Genomic DNA, 20,227 nt, shown 5'->3' on the forward strand with positions numbered 1-20,227 from the left:
TTGAACTTGATATTGGGGGCTGTTTCGCTGTAAACCGCATTGTCAGAAGCCGTTTTGACAAGGGTCATCTGTGATAAGAAGTTTTGGATGCGCCGTTTATAAAGAGCCAATTAAAAAAAAAGCCTCATAAACGAATATAAACCTACATAGAATTTCAACTCGTATCGGCGCAATCAGTAGGCTACAGTTTTGACTACATCTAGATCTAGCAGAAAGGATCTCTGGGCGCAACAATAATATTAATAAATGTGTATATTTCTTCAGTCAGTACTTCAACTCATAAATATCGTTTATTCTTTAAGGTATCGAATGAGATATGCAAATAAGGGTGATTTATACGCGATTGCCCGTATGTAATGATCGTTTGAGAATGCGCATGTCCACGACACATTTTGACCTTTTTATTTAGGGGACTTTTTTGGTTCCACTTGCCAAAGAGTGTCAAAAGCATGATCCTGTGGCAAATATTTAGAGGGCAAGTAATATACAAAGTGTAGTGTTAGTGTTATGAATATGATTAGATTTACTCATACTCTGTTCATTATATGTTATGATTTTCCATCAAATAAATTCATTCTAATATTTCTAGTCTCAGTGTTCGATCTAAATTAATGTTTACAATCTTAAAATATTTGATAAAATTAAAATACTCAACCAAAATCACATCCACTCCATGTCACTCCAGTGACTCCACTCATCATTCACATGCAATGCGAACGCGCCTGGTCTTGGTCTGCTAGACATAGATCTAGGACACTGACTTAATCTAGACCCCTAGATCTAGTTCTAGATTTAGTAGACTCCTAGGTCTAGATAAATCAAGTCGAGATCTTTTGAACGTTTTAAAGTTTCAATAGTTATCAAGATCTTGTCACTTTTATTATTATTCTAATAATTCCATTGATTGGATAGCTGGGGTGGGCGTTTCTCCCAGTCTTCACTCTGGCCCTAGGCAAGTCTAAGGGGGCGGGGGGGTGGGGAGGAGGACAACGTAGATCTACTTTCAACTTTGAGTTGTCAGTTTAACCTACTTTCAACTTTGAGTTGTCAGTTTAACCATAGCATCAATGATTATTAAATAAATAGGCCTACTTACTTAAGAAAATTAAGATTAATTAATAATTCCCAAGCCTAATTTAAATATAAAAGTAATAGCTAATACTGTAAAAGGCCCTATCACTTGAACTTAATGTCTTAATTGAGATTTGTAATTTTCTAGATAAGATCTACTAACTCTAGTTCTAGATAGTAGATAGTGATACAATCAATGTAATGTGTATAATCAGAAAGGGAATATGAATATAGTATAGTAAGTATAATAAAATATAGAGTAGGTCCTATCTTGTTGGGGTTGGGCTAGAGTGGTGGTTTATCATTTTGATATAAAAATATCTAGATATCCAAATCATATATTGACATAATTATATCTATAGTCTGTCTTTAGATAGGCCTATATATATAGGCCTATAGATAGATCTATTTTAAATAAAATATGATATGGGGGTGATAACCTTGTAGAATCTAGATTATTTAGGCTATGTACTATATGCATAATATGGTTCAAAATGTCTCTTTGTTTTGTATTTATAAAATAACAGATTCTAGGGTTTTTAAAAATTAAATTTAATAGGCCTATCTAGGACCTTTAGTTTAGACCTAGATCTATATAATGTATAAAATATATGGATCTGGGGCCTTTTTAGTTTTATTATATGTGCATAAAAGTAGTAAAGTGTAAACAGCATTGGGCTTTATTTTATTTCCCAGTTAAAAGTTTTAAGTAACCTGATAGGTCTAATAATTTAATATTAAATTTAGTCTATTTCTTATATTATTATTGTTATATAGGCCTATATTAGGTCTAGATTTGTGTGTGGAAAAATACAATTTTCTCTAAAATTTCACATTTTCAGAGATAGTAAGTTTCCAAGATATTGTTGCAGCAATGTCTAAATGTCGTTTGACAGTTTGTAAATCACAGTTTTCATTACTTTACCCGAAGTCTGAGCTCTTCATATCAGGCTTGTCAAATCTTGCTGTATTACACAGACATACAATAAGAACTGACCAAACCTGGTCAAAGAAAAAGTATTGTCGCTTAGTAAGTAAACACAGAAGTATTTAAGTAATTAAATTGTTATCTGTTTAAAGTTTTAAAGTTATGTACAGGCACACAATATAATTAAATTATTACTTTTTCCATAGTATGGTCAATCAAGACTGTGCAGTTGGTATGTTTTATCTGCCTTCTCCACAGCTCTTCATTTTGCTATAATAAATTTGGTTTTGTTATCTACTTTATAAATTATTAAAAGCTGTACCTTTTTTTTAGCTCACAACTAAAGCTGCAGCAACAGCCTCAGATTCCACCACAACCCCAACAACTGAAGAAGATGGAGCAAAAACTATGCTGCAAACAGTAGACATTGATAAAGATGAAATACTGACATTACATTTTAAGAAACTAAACAAACTTGTTGAAGTGAAGGCAGAACACATTGCTGATAGTTTATCTTTGCATAATAATCATAATTCCAATGTTTATCACTTGGATTTTTATAATGCAAGACAAAAATGTGTTACATCAAACCTATCGTGGAAAGTTCGAGAGGCTGTGCCAGACAAGACTAACCCAGGAACTAATATTCAATCTGTACAAGATGTTGAATGGCGGGAGCAGAAATTTGAGTACAAGCACCTGGCAGAGTATTACAAAATGCTCTCTAAGATGAGACTCACAGGTAATTTTTGATGGTGTATTTTAGTTATTTACAACACTAACAGCCCCAAAATACTTAGTTCTTTATCCGCACAGCCTTGCATACATTCCCTCCTGCCCAGAGATTATTTTGCCATGTACACCAATCTTGAGAACAATAGGAAGCTAAGAATTGATGATTTGTAGAGAATTATTTGGGCAAATTTGAACAAAAATTATGAAAATGTATTAACTGAATGTGCTTACAGCATTAATTGTTATAAATAAATGGTTTATATGATAAGTATCTAAAGGCTTATCTAGTCAATAGACTACTGGGACTAACCATAGTATATCCACTCAATCCAATTCAGGTTATAAACATTTATACTTTGATTAAAACAATCTTATTTAGTTTTAATGCCCAACTAATTACCTTTCTTCTAAATGTAATAAAATTTAGGTACGTTATTAAAATGTCTAGATAAAATAAAAATGTCACATCAACCAGTCTCAGCTGGCCTGACTGGTCAATAAGACAAAACTATGTGATCGGTCATCACACATAATTTTAAAAGCTAAAGTAGAGATATCTATTCATTCTTTTTTACTATTTAAATCAGGGTGGACGTGTGCTTTGGCAGAGTAACATTTTCCCTTGATCTCTCCCTGTAGTGACCTAATGTTTTCTATGTGCTCTGGTGCACTGCTAATCATTTATATCTTTTTGTTTTACTTTTGGAATCAAGTTAGTCTATTCTCATTCTTTCCAGGACTTGTTGTTCTGACAACCATGGCAGGTTACTGGATTGCTCCAGGACCTTTCAGTGCTTCTACACTTTTACTAGCCTCAGTAGGAACTGCTTTAACCTCTTGTGCAGCCAATTCTATTAACCAGGTAAAGTTAGCACTTTGTGAGATTATTCAGTTTTGATTGTGTGATAATTTCTTTCTACTATTACCATCTCAAAATTCATTTGTTGATACAGTTGTGTAATCAGATTAAAAATATTTTTTAAAACTTATTTTGTTGATCATACTTTTAGCTATTACAAGTGTGTGCAGTTCACTATCTATGTTACTGGTACTCTTAAAAGTTATTATTCAACATTTTTTTCTTTTGTGTATTCCAGTTTTTTGAAGTTCCATATGACTCACAAATGAACAGGACTAAGAATAGAGTGTTGGTTAGGGGATTACTGAGGTGAGCTTAACCATTAATGTCCCGTAACGCCCGCTGCCGCCCGACACCGTTAATGTCCCGTAACGCCCGCTGCCGCCCGCTTACAATACGCATAGAAAAATTAAATTTGTTTCATTAAAATTTGGCCTACAAATCCTAATTTTTAACTAAACAGGAAGTCAGATAGTTTAAGCATCCTTTTCCGGGATTCTAATTTCAATGGCGCTTTTGAAAGATAAAAAATAATAGTTTCTTTCTATCTCGAAATTTTAGACTCATCCGTCCTATTTTTAGTAGATTTAATATTAAAAATAAAATAAAATAATGCCTCTAAGCGTATCTAGGCATGTATTTTATGAATTATATATCTTAAACACAACCAAATTGATATTTAACTGTTAAATTCGATGCATAGTTGTTTAGAGAAAAATAAATAAAGTTGACTACCAAAAATGACCTGTTTTGAATTTTCTCCGACATTTTTTATTTTTATACTGCACTTTTACCGAATATAATATATTCTATTTAATACTGTTGGAAAGCCAGGTTTATTCCCAACATTAAGCAGTAGTTTTTATCTTAATTTTCAATTTCATTTAGAAAAAAACAAATATTTTGTGAAACTATTCACTTGATCATACAGAGTTATGCTCCTTACATTGGGCCGTCATGGGTGGAGTTTTGGTAGAATGAATGGGACATTAATGGTTAAAATGAAATTAAAAATAAATTAACAAGTGATCTTTTAAAAATATAACACTAAAAATATGGATCCTCTAAAAAAAATATGGATCCTCTAGCATTTTGAACAAGAAAATTTGGCGAATCCTGGTTTTACAAAGGAATATACAGAACATGATACTAATGCTGTTCACAAGATAAACTTAAATTTCAAAAATACATAATCATTTGTGTTTATTCCAGTGATTGAAATTTTTTATTTACATAACAGAAAGGGTTTTAATTAATAATTAAATGTTTTTAGTGAAACACAATGAAATAACTAAACAATTCTTTCTTCAGGATAAAAACTTCAAAAAGTGGAAGTATAAAAGTGCTTTTCTATTTCTAGCCCATTACATGGTGTTGGATTTGCAGTTTTGTCAAGCACAACTGGGCTTTGCCTTTTGTACAGTGGAGTAAATCCTATTGTAGCAGGGCTAGGTGCATTCAACCTTGCTTTGTATACATTAGCATATACACCTCTGAAACGTATCAGCATGATAAATACTTGGGTCGGTTCACTCGTTGGAGCCATTCCACCAATGATGGGTTGGGCTGCATGTACAGGAGCTCTAGATCCAGGTAAATTATTTGGTGGTTTTTCATAATAAATGCACTGATTGGTTTTGCCCATTTTATAAATCTTTTTAGGATTGTAAAAAATTCCATTTATTTGTTTTAGGTGCTTGGCTATTGGCTGGTATTCTTTACTCTTGGCAGTTCCCTCATTTCAATGCACTTAGTTGGAACCTGCGCCCTGATTACTCCCGTGCTGGTTATCGCATGATGTCCGTTGTTGACCCAGAATTATGCAAACGTGTTGCTTTTCGCCACTGCATCATTTTGACCTCCCTTTGCTTTGCAGCGCCTCCACTTGGCATTACCACCTGGACATTTGCTGCAGATGCTTTCCCTTTAAATCTTTACCTGTGTTATTTAGGCTGGCAGTTTTATCGCAAAGGTGACAGCAATTCTTCTCGTAAGCTGTTTCGTTTCTCTCTTATTCATATACCAGCTTTGTTACTTCTCATGGGAATAAGCAAAGCAACATTTGGTAGCCATGAAAAGGCTAAAGAAGAGATAAAAGAAGTTATGGACTCTTAACATTTGGTAATATTATAGTGTTGTAATAATTTGTGATAAAGAATAAAAATGTATTTTGTTTTCTTAAACTTGCTGTAAATAAAAACAATTCATCTATTTGTTATTGCAACATTTTTATTTACAAAAATTAAGCAGTTTTCTCAAGTAAGGGATTCCCCAAGACACAAATCTAAAAAAAAATTGCCTCACATTGTATAATTGTTTTATTAAAATCATAAGTAGTTATGAAGTATCTCTGTAATTACAGAGAATTGACAAAAAAAATTATACAAAGTTTTTAAATGTACATTCTTGATAATTAACATCCTTTTAATTTTAGTCAATGAAAGTGGATCTGATTTTCGTCATTTTACTCAAATTTTATTGAAAGAAATGCTACTGGATTTAATTGTATTACAGTTCAACTTGTGAGTTTAAAAACACTCGTACTGGTAGTTATTAAAAAAAAATGAATATTTTAATTTCATAATCAGTAGTTTTAAAATGGCCTTTATTTCTGAAAACATGTGGTGATAGTGCCAAAGCAACTTTTTGTTCATGGTTTGCTTTGATTATTACTAGATTAATTTAGGCCATCATATTGAAGATTATTGAATTGGTAACTTTCTGGGATGTCCTTGAAGCTGAATGGAAATTATGCCAGTTTTGATTGCATAAATTGTTTATTGAAGTAGTGGAAGAAAAACAATCAGCAAATGGCACTTCTTAAAGTTTCACACATTTCCTCTGTTGCTTTGATAGAAACTAAAGTGGTAGCATTATTATAACAAATGAATCGGCACACCCGATCTTTGACTAATTGTATGGAAACAATCTTATAGGTATTGGCCACACCATATCTGAAAAATACAATTTAAACCATAGTAAATATGCTTTATTTTTTAAAATTGTTCATTGACTAAAATGATGCAAACATTCAAGATAATGTGTTCAATTAAGATAGGTTTAGGGGATTATGGTTAAAAGGGGAAACAAAAGAAACAGATGAATTAACTAGTTACCTAAGAAAGTTAAAATGTATGAATTTAATAATGCTTGCAGTTTCAAATTTTCCTTTGAAAATGTTAATACAATTAAACAAGCTGCTTATATAAGGGGGTGACCTACCACTCTCCAAATAAGTATCAAAAGGTTTCTCATGCAAGTCAACAAATTCTTTAGGTGTAATCATACTACCATCAGATTCTTCTAACAAATAATGAACGACAGCTGGAAAAAAAAATTTACAGGATGCTTTACATACCACCTTTGTCTTTTAAGAACATTTAAATTTTAATTAAATTGACCTACACTGCAACAAAAAAAAATCTTGCGTTCCCTGTTAACATTCACGTTTTAAAAGAAAAGGCATCAAAAATTAGCTGCCAACAACTGTTTGGCACTGAATAAATGGGATGAATGATAGGAATAGGTAAAATAACTAGTTAACTGTTAGTACAAATAAACATTAGCATTTTGACATTTTGTTTTACAAAGAACTTTATCAATTGGAATGGTTGGTTAAGTCACATAAATGTTAAGGATAACATTCAAGGAAAATAGATTATATATAAAACTATTGTCATTTATTACAAAATCTTACATTGCTGAGGAAGAAGGTCTGGAACTTTATCATGCAAAGAATCCATAGCATTTTTCAAGTTTGGCTGGGAAATTTCAAACATAAAAATCAGATTGAAGCTTTAAATGTCCAATATGGGGTCCTCCATAAATGATGTCACACTCGTAGGGGGGGAGGGGGGGGGTCCGTAATTTTGTGACGGCATGTGAAGGGGGCGGGTTCAGATGGTGGGACGTCACATTTTTGCAAAAAGTAATGTTTATTTCGCGTTTTAGAAAACTGTTATAATAAATTGTAATAGGAATTGATTAAAATACTCTATGTTGAGAGAGTTCAGACAAGATTTTGGACAAATATCGATGTTTTAAGAAAAATTCAACTACAATTTTGAGGGGGGGGGGGTTGTAGGCTGAGGTGTGATGTCATTTTAGGGGGGGGGGGTCTGGCTTTTTGTGACAACGAGGGGGGGGGGGGGGAGATAAAAATTGTCAAAAAAAGCGTGATATCATTTATGGATGACCCCTATAAAACTATTAAAACAATTTTAAAAAACTGGGAATGCTAAAAGTAATTATTTTAAGATGAATACCCTTCATTCTTTCATATTAAAACTATGTGGTGCATTAACTACCTTTGGTTGCTTGTAAAGAAAAACGCCAAGCTTAAGAAGCTGTGTGAGGAGGTCAACAATGAGATTCTCAAAAGACTCTTTGGTGTCAAATGCTTCAATGCCATGTTCCACTATATCTAGTGTTCTGTATGACCATTGAGAGTAAAGCCGAATAGTAATGTAACTAAGTTAAGAAAAACACATTATGATGAAGTAGATTGAAATACATTAGAAAATATATATATAGATTTAGTTTTATATATTTATAATCTATAATAAAAATATCTCTCAATACATAGTTTTAAAGTTAAATAAAACTTAATATAAGGATATATCATGTGAAATAACTAAAATTTTTGACTTTGAAACAAAGGAATCAGTTTCTGTTTCATTCCTGAGCAAATCTTCTACAATTTTTAGAATCACATCTGAAGATGTCTGAAACAAAAAAAAAAACCCAACAAATTACAATTAAGTATCATATCGATTACAAACTAGATCTACCACTGGTTTTTAATTTATAACAAAAAAGAACTGAAAAAATGTGAAGAAATTATTTTGCAATGCAGTAGAAAAGAATTGTTAGATCTAGAGAATACACTCTTATTAAATGTCAGTAGATATACATACTGACCTCAACGACATGAACAATGTGTTTAAGATAGATCAGCATGAGTCCGGTTATTGGTTCACTGCCTGAGTAATCCTGTTGAAGTTTTTTCATAAATGACTCATAATAACCTGAAACAAAGTTTAGACAAAAATGCACTGAAGATTTGGGTAGTCTACAGTTTTAAAAGAGTTAACCAATGAGTTGGAATACCAGAATCCAGCAAATGAACTAAATTTTAAAAATGTGTCAGTTGAATACTTTACTTTTAGAAACTTTACTTAGCTGTACATCATATTAAGGTTAAATTTCATGTTATAGGAACACCTAACAGTAGAAATTAGTTGCTCAATATTGTGCTAAAAATAATAACTTTTTAAAAACTATTGAAAATTAAACTTACTGCCGATAGTATTTCTATCAACATTTGTAGAACTGATCTTTGAAATGTACACTAGCCGATGAACAAGATATTTCTGCAATATAAAGTAGTGTATATTAGATCTATATCACCTTACTCAAATTGTAACCTATTATTTTAGTCTATTTTATTTTAAATTATTAATTCTTAAAATATTATATTTTAAGTTTCTTAACATATTTTTAAAAATGTAAGGTGAATCAGATAATATTTTGTCAACAATTGTTGCAATATCATCAACATGTGATGTGTGAGAATGATCTGGTTCCTCTCAATCAGTCACATACACATAGTCACTGTACTCTGCACAATTGCAGAATGTTTCAATGTAGTACTAGTAGTAGTAGTATAATTTCAGATTCATGTATTATTTATTGCACATTGTAGTCTTGTAGTGAGAAAAAAATGCCCCCATGCCTACTGTCATTACCGTAATTGAATAAATGAATAAATAGTAAGTTGTAGCGTTTGGGCCTTGGGTCACTCAATTCAAATTCTCAATGTCTAATGGCTATGCATATGTATTAAATTATTAATGTAATGTGGCAATGCCATTAATAATAATATTATAATTATTATAACTACTAACTTGGTCATTTAATAAGATCGCATTTTCATCAAAAAGCTTACCCTATTTAAGCTTCGATTTCTGTCTTCGAGCAACTCAAGCAGTGATGTACGATGTGCTTCTTCGTTAGGCCCAATATTATTATTTTCTGTTTCGGCCGCCATCTTCAAACGTAGTTATAGCAACCTTAAGCCACTTTGTAGCGGAAGTAGTTTATCTCTAGAAATAAAATAATAAAAATAAAATAATTTCTATTAGCTCAAGATAGGTGGGTATTTTTATTACTCCTGAAAATTTACTCATCCGTGTTCAAATAGTTATAATTTGTCTATTTTCTAAATCTAATACTGCTTTAAACAACGCAGAATTAATTAATTTATTATTTATAGAAATTATAGTTATTTGTTTCACCATTTCTAAAATCTAAATCATTTCACTATCACGTAGTATAAAGTGTTAGTCTACTGCTAAGAATGTTTATCCGGTAAAGGTCAACGCGCATGCGCAAAAATTATATTATCTCAACGTGTTGATATTTAAAACGAAAGTACATAGATCAAGGCTGCATCAAGAAATGAAACGTCGAGGAAAAAATATTGTTTTGAAGTATTTGGCTAACTAATCTAATCTAGTATTGTTTGGTTGATTGCTACATTTTCTTGCTTTCAACATAGATCTAGTCGATACTTTACTACTTTAAAAACTTTGGTAATCTATCGTTTTGGGTACGTAAAATCGCCCGCGACTAGTAATGTGAAAAAAAGGTGACTCCTTAAATTTTAATAATTATTTCACATTTTGAGGAGGATTTGTGTTTTGAAAAATACAAAAATGTTTCCTTGTTTCATTTATGTACCTGTTTTCAAACAATTGAATTAAAACTTTTCAATAATAAATGAATACTAGCGATGTTTCCAACAGATGCAACCATGATCATTTACTATAGCAGCCATCCTGTTTAAGTTCTTTCTTTGTTAACTTATAGCGCGAGATCAGGGGAAGGCAACTCTATTTTACAAATGGCTGCTGTTTATATAGGAAATCCTGCTCGCAAACACTGCTGTTAAAAGTTAATTTCTTGCCTATATTGATATATTTAGCTATTGATTTAGGTTATTTATTCATTTATCTATAATATTTGACACAAATATATCAAAATATACTTCTATTAAAGCCTTGACAATGAGGTAACTTTTTTGTACATTACTAGCCGCGGGCAATTTTACGTACCTAAAACGATAGATTACCAAAACTTTTGTTACTACTAATTTTGTAAATTGTTAGCCTAGCCATTTCTAACAAAATCTAAAATCTAAGCGATTTAAAATATTTTTTTCGAAGTGACCATTCGGAAGAAGATTTTTCTTTCCAAAGTCTCCACTTAGTCGGCAAAAGATAGCTCTGCGCATCCGCAGTGACCTAGGGTTAGGGCTAGAATTAGGGTTAGGGATAGGATTAGGTCGGTGTTAGGGTTCTGCGGTTGTAAACACACGCATGTGCAGTACCATTGAAAACATCGGTAAAAATTTAGAGAAAACCCTTGATATTTCATAGTATCCGCCGCCAACCAATCAAACGCGCGCTTTCAACGCGTTTTGGTTGGCGGCTGACGTCATGCGACCCGTAAACACGGCGTTTTTGGAGCTAAAAAGGGCCGAAAAAGCCATTTTTTCTACGTGTAGTTCGGATTTTTTTACGTTTTTTAAAATGGGCCCGAAAATGACCCTTTTTAGAAATGGACATAGCCATTTTTTCGAAGAATTAACTTAAAAAAGGGCCGTTTTGAGCTATGTTTCGATGTAAACAAAGGCCCATGTCAACACGTGTCAAACCACGTGAAGGCACCCGATCGACGATTTCGGTCACGCATGAGTGGTTTTCGCCCGTTCTCGTGAACTAAATACCAGTTTCTTGACAACAAATTGGAAAACGACAATTTCGTGAAAATAACGACCCTAGAGGAATGGCTTTTAAAGATTATTAAATAAAAATCGATGTATTAGCTACATGTGTTGATTCTTAAGTTGTCTATAATTGAATTGCTGAAACAACGGCCTTAGGGCGCCGTGTAGTGTGTAGTTTCGCTAAGTCTAAATTAATCAGCAGGGCCGCAGTGTAAACCGCAAACTGTTAAATTGGTTGAATGTGAAAAGCATACTACTCACAAATTACTTTTGAATATTCACATCACACAAAATAATCCCAAAGAAAGCACAAAATAAAATCCTTTAGAAAAGCATCACCATGAAATTTGAAAGCCACAGTATGTCAACCAGCCATCTTTGGCTCAATCTAGAGGTCATTCTTTAGCCTGCACATGTGCCTTGTCAACAAATTTAGTTTCTGATGGTACACGACATTTAGATCAATATATTAATTAACAAACTAACTGAATTCCAACGTTCTATCACTCTAATCTCAAAATGAAACAGAATTTGAAGCACAATAATGTAACAAATAAATCCAACTCTAAGTAAGTGTCGCAGCTTTAATCCTGGATAGAAACATAGTGTGTAGTCGTGTTGTGAGTAAACTTGCACGAGATAAAACACCGACCTAGACCTTCCTGATGTTGTGTATGGCCCCAACGTTAAATGCTGGGAGTAGGGGAGGGGAATTCAACACCAGAATTTTTTTTTCAATAGTTAGGTCATCAGTAGTTCACGCATCCTAACGGGGTTGAAAGTGTAACTTTATATTCAACTAGGCAAAAGGTGAAGGGGTGGGGTCATTTAAACGACGGAGCTATATTTCTAGTCGAAGAATACGGGGAAGCCGTAATTTGAAGCCGGCATTTCATTATTGTCATTGCTATTGAGTACAACACTTTGTTCTAGTTTGATGCACGACCAGGCTACTCATTACAAAATCTAAAAAATGTCGTTGTGCTACCATGCAAAAATAGCCTAATATTTCTACTGAATGGGGTAGGTATTTGACTTTGTTTAAATGCAGATCCCATTAGCCTAAACATATTTGGATGCACATTTTAGTTATATCGTAAGGATAAATTTTATAATACAATGCATATATTCTGGCAGTCCTTCAAGTATTAGTAGTTATTGCCTATTGGACTATCCATAACTTGTATTTCAAAGATTTATAATGAGGGGGATGCACTAGATGTTTTAAGTGCTACATTTGGTAGCTGTTACTTTGTGCATGACAGCATCCCAATAGTTCACTGTTAATAATGTAAACTGATCTTGACGAGACTCCCATCGCCAAGCAATCGTATGATAGACCCAGCAAGCATCACTCGTTAAATTCGACATCATGGCTATACCAGTCCTTGATTTTCATTACTGCCTTGAAACGCCTAGTTCTTGGTTTTTTAAAAAAAAACCGTCTCCCCCCCACCCCTTCCCGCTTGCGCCGACGTCATCATAGGTGCATTTTTTTTCACCGAGTAAAACACACACCTCTCTCCCCCTCACAGCAAGCGCCAACAACGGTCACCCAAGGCCCAAGACCAATAACACGCACCACGGTGGATTTTTTTTTCAATGAGTATATACCCTACCCACCCGCCGCCTTACAGCATACCGCTAGTCTTTACAAACGGGGTTAAAAGTTTAACTTTGAGTTCAAGAAGGGGAGAGGGTGGTATTGAAACAACGATGGTCTTTAATATGTTTAATAGTACAAATACATAGTAAAAAATTATACTTACCTACTTCTATAGCATTATACATAATTTTATAATTAGCAAATTAATTAATTAATTAATTAATTAAATCTAATGATAATGAAGGGAGATAGTTTATTTTGGTTAAGGCACGACACACAACACTATGCGTGCGTGGTATGTGGCCTGACCGACCGAAAGGAGATTGTTTATATTATTGTTTTGAGTTTATATTTAACTCTATGCAACGAGCCCGCCGGTTGGTTGAGGCCACGCCGGGGGGACGATCTGTCCGGGATTCAAAGGGTCGATTCTAAATATCATCCAAAACATCTCCCCGATGGCAAGTCGTAGTTTCTCTCCATTGCGCATGCGTATCTTTTTCCGGCTAGCATTGGCCTATTTTTTTAACCTGTGGTCGTACTGCCACACCCAACCCTGCCCATCGCAATCAGTGAGTTATCAGCCATCATCATCACACATGTATACTCATGCTTTCTAAAAAAAGCCAGACTCCTATTACTATTAGTATTATTAGTATTACTATTACAGTGTCACAGGCTTTCTTGTTCCTACCCTACACATTTTATCATGCTACCCCTTCCCCTCATTCGCCCCTGCTTAAAAACCCTAATATCGACATTTCTATTTGTCAAAATCATTTTGAAAATGGTTTTGGAATGTTATTAAATCCTGTTGTCATGCAATTAGATAGACGCTTATTTTATATTTGAAATTTAGTTGTCAAAGTACCAGTTGGGTAGCATCGTGATTTAGAAAAATATTTGCTATTATGGTTGATCGCTTTCCATATCGGACAATGTAAAACTGGGAAATAATTCATTTATTAATATATATAAAAGATGAAATACAACTCAAATATTGAATATATTATATTCTTTGATTCCGATGGCGAAAATTAACATTTTAAAAAATGGCGACTTTCTAAAAGTACATTTAAAAAGGTCGGAAGTGGTCGCACCACAAGTCGAAATGCCTATATTATTTCTTTAATAGCCTCTAATAGGCTAACGTCTAATAGCCATAAGGCCTACAAATTACTGACAAGTTAGTAATTATTAATAATTAGATCTCTAGAGATATTCTGATAATTCTTGCTAAAACTAAAATTTAGAATTTTCAATTTAAACACAACCACTGAATACCACCGCTACTTTTAGATTAAATTACTTTATTTATTATTTATTGTCATTCACTGCCATGGCATTGACACCTTTCCATTATTACAACCATATATAACTCTTACGTTTGAAACATGAATCAGTTTGACTTTTTTAATTGGCTATGCATGAAAGTTCCTGAGTATTGTTCAACCAAATATGGGTCACGTGGTTACAAAAAACAATTGGTTGTGATTTCAGCTAAGGTTTATAAAAAAAGCTCACAAATTTTTATATCTTTTTTCATTGACCGATAAACCTAATTTTTTGTAACTACTCTTTTGATATATTAAAAGTTCTATTAGTTTTTAATGAAGCCAACTTTAAATTTAGCCTTCATTCTCCACTCCAAATTTTAGCATGCTTATCTGGCACCTAGGACCTATAGTTTGTTTTTATAACGTGAAAAACCACTATTTTGCACCTGGTAAACATTTTTAAAAGTAATTCTAAGCTGGTCACTAAATAAATTTGGTATAAGTGAAAAGCTATTAGTTCCTCTAACTTATGGTTTTGCGAAAAAGTACTCAAGAATAAATTTGTCATGCTACAACCTACCTAGAATCTTGTAGTCTTTGACTTCTTAAGTTCTTAAGCATCATTCATAACAATTACAGTAACAATTTATGCTTATAACAAACTTAAAACAGGCCTACTATTTACTAATACTACTATTTTATAATTTAATGAAGTTTATTTATATAATCTTTGTTTTCTTTTTGGCAAAAAAAAAAACTCAATCAATCATAGTAATAGTAGATCTAGCTAGACTTCTACGTAACATAACTCTAATAAATCTAAACATGACTAAAAATTTTTATTGCAGAAATGATTCTGATGAAGATGTTGAAGACATTTTTACAGATGAGATTAATGAATTCACAGAAGCAAGAAATAAAGTAAATAGATGCAAATTACTGTTAATTACTTATATTCTTCATATTTCTTAATGATTTCTTACAAATTTTAACTGTGGTTCTCAGCCAAAGAAAGTTTCTTTCTTGTGAAGTGACTACAAATCAGAAAGCTTAGTCTAAAAATTTGATCAGATTCATAACAAATGTCAAATGAAATGAATCATCAGTTGTGCCATGAATGATGAAGTGCACTGTTCAAAGAATGCTTGACCGGGAGAGGTACAATTGATGATATACAAAAATACTGATTCAAGTTCAGTGCAACACATTTAATAACTCACCTATGCACCTCTCTAGCCATGCAGCTTTACAGAATAGAGAATCCTTTTCTGATAAATGTCTAACCTACAAGACTTAGTTTGTACATCGTTAACTTCTATCAATAGAAAAAAAAAATACTGTTTGTGAACAAGTGTTTGTATATTTTAAACTGACTTATTATTAGCAAATTATGCATTTTTCAAACTTTTTTTATTTAGACACTTCAATGCATTATTGTTTTTCTTTGTCAGAATCCTCAATTTTTTTTCTATTTACATATAGTATGAGTTGATTTCTTTTTCTAAGAGGTAGATCTATCTAAAAACCATTATAATATAACATTAATTAATCTTGTGAAATAATGATGCATTATTAAACTGTGATGTACTGTTTGTTTTATAAAGATACATGTTGATGAGAAAGCAAGTGCAAGTGAAGAAGAGGTTAGTCACTCATCATGTGTCTACATTACAATAAGAATCCTATATTAATATTGGATACTGAATAATTTTCAATGTAGAAAATTGAATTTAAGTGAAATTTGTTTTAAAGAACTATTAACTTTAAGGAATTTTCTTTAAAAAAAATTGTGTACCATTACTTTCTTGCAACTACCAGTTTATTTCTTATTTGTACATTTATTGAGATATTTTAAAAGCTATTTGTAAGTATATTAGGCTTTCTATTCAGTTGTGATTGTTTATTAATTTAAAATACGTGTTTACTTGGTTGTTTTTTTAAAACAGGAAGAAATATTCGGGCTAGTCGATGAAGATGATGAAAGTGATGAAGAAATAGGAGAGTGGTCTAAACGACTCAAGCAAATTAAATTTCAGGCAAAGCTAGAGAAAAATAAATCGTTGCCAGGAGGTAAGACAAAAAGATTAATATTTTTTTTCAGATCATCTTAAAGCAGTTTCTCAGTATACATCTAAATTGTTAATTTCTTGACATTTTTATTTATCTGCTACATTGTAGTTAGTTAATTGATATGTGGTTCTCAACTCTTTCGAATATTATCACCCTGAAGGTCCAATTTGTTTTATTTTTAGTTTTTTTTTTGCTATTGTAATATTTGGAATAAAACCCATGAACAAGTTTTTTAATATGTACTTAACAATCTTTTTTTTTGAAGGTCTCAGCCACTGGGTTTGTAAACATTTGGCCCTATTCAGTTTTATACCTTGTTATACCTTTCTGTCTATCTATAGATGCACCAGAAAAGTCTTGGGGTAACAAGCGAAGTATTTTCTATGGATCTGGAGTGAAGAGGAAACCTAAACAAGCTGGTAAGAATTGAGAAATCTTGCCTAGTTTTATACAATAATCATTTTTTTTAGGAACTTTAAGTGTTACCTTAAAACATTGATTAATAAAAAATTAATATGTTGGTTAAAAAAGTAAATTTTATGAGAAATTGCCATGGTAAACTGTAGTGGTGTAATATATTAGTATTATGAACAGAAAATGAAGAAGAAGATGAATGGTTAATGGAGGAGAAGGAAATAGAAAAACTTCAGAAAAAATTGGATGCAGATGTTGATGAAGATGACTTCATGGTGCCATCACTCGTAACGGTATTTTGACTGAATTTACATTTTTTTTTTACCATTCATTGATTCAAGAGTAGTTGCATAAGAAACAGCAAATTTTTTAATGTTACTGTATTTTGACTGAATTTTAAAATAAATTTCACCATTCATTGATTCAAGAGTAGTTGCACAAAAAACGGCAAAATTTTTAATTTTTATGTTTTAGTAGTTATCAGTTATTAATTTTCAATCACTGTAAAAAAAACACTATGGTATTTTGTTTTTGCTGTCAACTTGTCATGCAGATTCTTCATAATAGTACCCATAGTGATTTTGGTTTCAAATGATTTATTCAGGTTTTTTTTTGTTTCCTTTAGAAGACAAAGAGTGATAAATCCAGTGAGCTGACTGTAAAGAGAGATTTGAATTTGGAGGAGACAGTAGAGGTATAAACACAGTAATAATTATTCAAATCAGTCTGCATTTTACAAACATCAGTTTTGCTGAATTAAGTTTAAGAAAAATAGTTTTCCTTTTCCAAAATATCAATAAAACATTCATAAATAGTTTTCCATGCAAAAAAAAAAAAACGAACACAAAATAATGCCTTTTTTATAATCTTAGCTCAAGAAAAAACTTCACCCAGAAGCGGAACCACTGAGGGAAGAATTGAATAAGTGTGTAAGTAATGGACACTTCCTGATGAAATGTTGGATAGAAAAATTATTTCTTTAGTTTTTAGCATTTTGATACAGTTGGCACAAAATAACTGTCATAATATTTAAAATGATAACTACTGACTATTAAGTTATTATTTGAAGTATTTCTTCATGTTGTAATTGTGCTTTTAGTATAGAGTGCTTTTTCTTTTGTTTTTTCAAGTTATGATCTGTCATATTTTAATACATTTCTCTGTCTCTTGTTAGATTGAAGAACTGGAAAAATTCAAAGATGTAAAGGGTTGGAAAGCTGAAAGTAGAAACACTTGCTTTAAATTGTAAGTATTGTTGTGTTTTAAAACTAGTATATATAATATATTGTAGTCATAAGTTTTTTAGTGTTTTAAAAACTGATCATTTTTATTGTTATTAAACTAAACATTACATTGTAGTTTTTGTAAAGTTCAAGTAAATTTCAGTCTACTGCTGGTGTTAATAAACAAGCTGCATTGTTGTTAAGCTATATGAAATACAATCAAAACTTTAGCAAGAATTAACAGTAATAGAAAATGTTATGAAATGGAACCCTAATTTATGTGTAGCTTCACTTGAAAATGAATAAGGTAACAAAATGAAACAATTAAAAATTGTATTTAGTTTAGTTACAAAATATGTCATTTTCAAATAATACATTATAATCAGGTTAGCTGCCAATATTGCTTTCTACCTCCATTTGATTGATAATAATGAAGATTGTCGAGGTCACCCTGTAATTAAAAGGATTGTGCAGTGGAAAAAGGTTTGTGCGGCACTTTTATAACATGTAAATGCTTATTGCAATTGTTAATTATCTTTTTTTAGCATTGTATTGATTTGGTTGTTGTATTCATTGAGTTCATTCTTTTTTATCATAATATAAAAAGTTTTCTTTTAAACATTGATTTTCAATGTTTTATAAGATGGGCAAAATGTGAATTAGTTAGTATGACTGTATCAGTTTCACATTACCATGTGTTTTTAAAAAAAAAATGTAAACAAAATGGATTGTTGTGTTTCCCTGTACATTGGAGTAAAAAAGTCTTGGCATTTATTTAATAGATGGCAAAAATGTATGAAGCTATACCAGCAGAACAGATGCATGTTACAGATGAAGAAGACAATGGTCATGATGATGAGAATGAAGGTGGTGAACTGAGTAAAGATTTAGGACAGACAGAAACATTAAAACGTAAACGGTAAGTGTTTTGATAATTAGATTGCTGTTTAGTAATTATTGCACGTTTACTTTTTTTTTTTTTTGCTTAAGAATTTCTCAAAACCTAGCAAGTATTTGGATGTTCTTTTCTTTGTGAAATGCACTTTAACTTTGTTTTTAGAGGAAGTAATTTTAATAATAAAACAGCTATGAGTATGAGGCAAGTATGATTATAATAAATAACTTTGTGATTACAGTTTAGCAGTGGATGATAGCGAGGAAGAAGGTGATGATGATCTTCAAGACGAAGAAAAAGATTTTGATGAACCATCTCTTGTTGAAGGAGGAGAAAATAGACCAATCACATATGAAGTTAGTTTTTTAAAAATTCAAATAAAAGGATACAAGTTTTACGCTTTACTATAATTTTCCTGCTTTGATTGGGTTAACTATTTCCAATTTTTATCGATTAAAAGAAAACTAGCCCATTAACTAATTTTTGTTATATAGATTGAAAAAAACAAGCCCAAGAAGAAATCTGCGCCCAACAACCCTCGAGTAAAACACAGAGAAAAGTTCAGAAAGGCCAAGATTCGCAGGAGAGGAAAGGTTTGTAAAAATGATAATTTTGTTCAAGATCTAATTACTTACTTTATGATTGATAATATATAAAGTATAGGGATTATTCCAGAGTATTGTATTTAATTTTTTCCCTTAATGTGCATACATTTTTTACTTCATTAAAATAGATTTAAATTTGTTTTATTTTAGTTAAATATTTTTAATGTATTGTTTGGTCACAATTTATCAGCTATTACTCAACTTTAAATTTTTTACTATAAACTAAAGATTATCTTAAATATTTTATTTATAAATTTATAACTATTTTACTCTACTGTCTATTTTCTTCTTATTAGATCAGGGAATACAAACCAGAAATCAACAAATATCAAGGAGAAGCTTCTGGTATCCGCACTGGCATTATAAGGAGTATCAAATTGAAATAAAGCAGTCAGGAGTTTTTGGTTATACTGTAAAGTGTATAGCAAGTTCTCCCTGTTCACATGTACATAATAAACTCGATTTATTTGTTTTTCTTATTTGTTTTTTATTGTAAATTTCAATGTGACAGTGGGAGTATTGTTTTCATAAGGAAGAAATGAGGCAGTTCTGATATAAACTAATATCAGTCATCTATGGAAAGCCCTGAAGATAGTTTTGTGGAAGTTTTGTACTTTTGGAATATCTTGAATTTAAAATGTACACTTTTGGAATATTTTGAACTTCAGGAATTTGTATACTAGTACTGAGTGTTCGTATTTAAAACCAAATGTCGCTTTGTGAAAGTTTTATACTTTTGGAAGTTGCACACTTTT

The 20,227-nt window shown here is 31.7% G+C and overlaps 3 protein-coding genes across 5 annotated transcripts; 2 read left to right on the top strand and 1 right to left on the bottom strand.

Moving 5' to 3' along the window:
• Window positions 1-390: 390 nt before the first annotated feature.
• LOC131929412 (protoheme IX farnesyltransferase, mitochondrial) lies at window positions 391-5,804 on the top strand. 3 transcript variants are annotated; one of them, XM_059285592.1, is made up of 7 exons: window positions 391-475; window positions 1,914-2,101; window positions 2,333-2,741; window positions 3,472-3,596; window positions 3,832-3,902; window positions 4,954-5,186; window positions 5,287-5,804. In XM_059285592.1, exons 2-7 carry the CDS (start codon window positions 1,946-1,948, stop codon window positions 5,706-5,708), a joined length of 1,416 nt encoding a protein of 471 aa, XP_059141575.1. In that variant the 5' UTR covers window positions 391-475; window positions 1,914-1,945; the 3' UTR covers window positions 5,709-5,804. The 3 variants fall into 3 exon arrangements, with proteins under 3 accessions (XP_059141575.1, XP_059141574.1, XP_059141576.1); XM_059285591.1 differs by having other exon boundaries at window positions 423-493; XM_059285593.1 differs by lacking the exon at window positions 391-475 and having other exon boundaries at window positions 2,015-2,101; window positions 2,316-2,741.
• A 346-nt stretch (window positions 5,805-6,150) lies between these two features.
• LOC131929414 (testis-expressed protein 47) lies at window positions 6,151-9,717 on the bottom strand. Its single transcript, XM_059285594.1, has 8 exons — window positions 9,541-9,717; window positions 8,893-8,965; window positions 8,514-8,620; window positions 8,211-8,317; window positions 7,901-8,057; window positions 7,291-7,354; window positions 6,816-6,917; window positions 6,151-6,547 (listed from the first exon to the last, which is right to left on the bottom strand). Exons 1-8 carry the CDS (start codon window positions 9,640-9,642, stop codon window positions 6,504-6,506), a joined length of 756 nt encoding a protein of 251 aa, XP_059141577.1. The 5' UTR covers window positions 9,643-9,717; the 3' UTR covers window positions 6,151-6,503.
• A 254-nt stretch (window positions 9,718-9,971) lies between these two features.
• On the top strand, window positions 9,972-19,946 carry LOC131929433 (something about silencing protein 10). Its single transcript, XM_059285636.1, has 14 exons — window positions 9,972-10,084; window positions 15,114-15,186; window positions 15,870-15,908; window positions 16,212-16,335; window positions 16,677-16,754; window positions 16,930-17,042; window positions 17,375-17,443; window positions 17,622-17,678; window positions 17,924-17,994; window positions 18,359-18,455; window positions 18,755-18,891; window positions 19,109-19,223; window positions 19,362-19,460; window positions 19,769-19,946. The coding sequence occupies exons 1-14, from the start codon at window positions 10,053-10,055 to the stop codon at window positions 19,856-19,858; spliced, it is 1,194 nt and encodes a 397-aa protein (XP_059141619.1). The 5' UTR covers window positions 9,972-10,052; the 3' UTR covers window positions 19,859-19,946.
• The last annotated feature ends 281 nt before the right edge of the window (window positions 19,947-20,227 follow it).

The sequence above is a fragment of the Physella acuta genome, unplaced genomic scaffold (assembly GCF_028476545.2).
Source record: "Physella acuta isolate Inbredline_101_S28 unplaced genomic scaffold, ASM2847654v3 ptg001627l, whole genome shotgun sequence".
In the NCBI taxonomy this organism is placed as follows: domain Eukaryota; kingdom Metazoa; phylum Mollusca; class Gastropoda; family Physidae; genus Physella; species Physella acuta.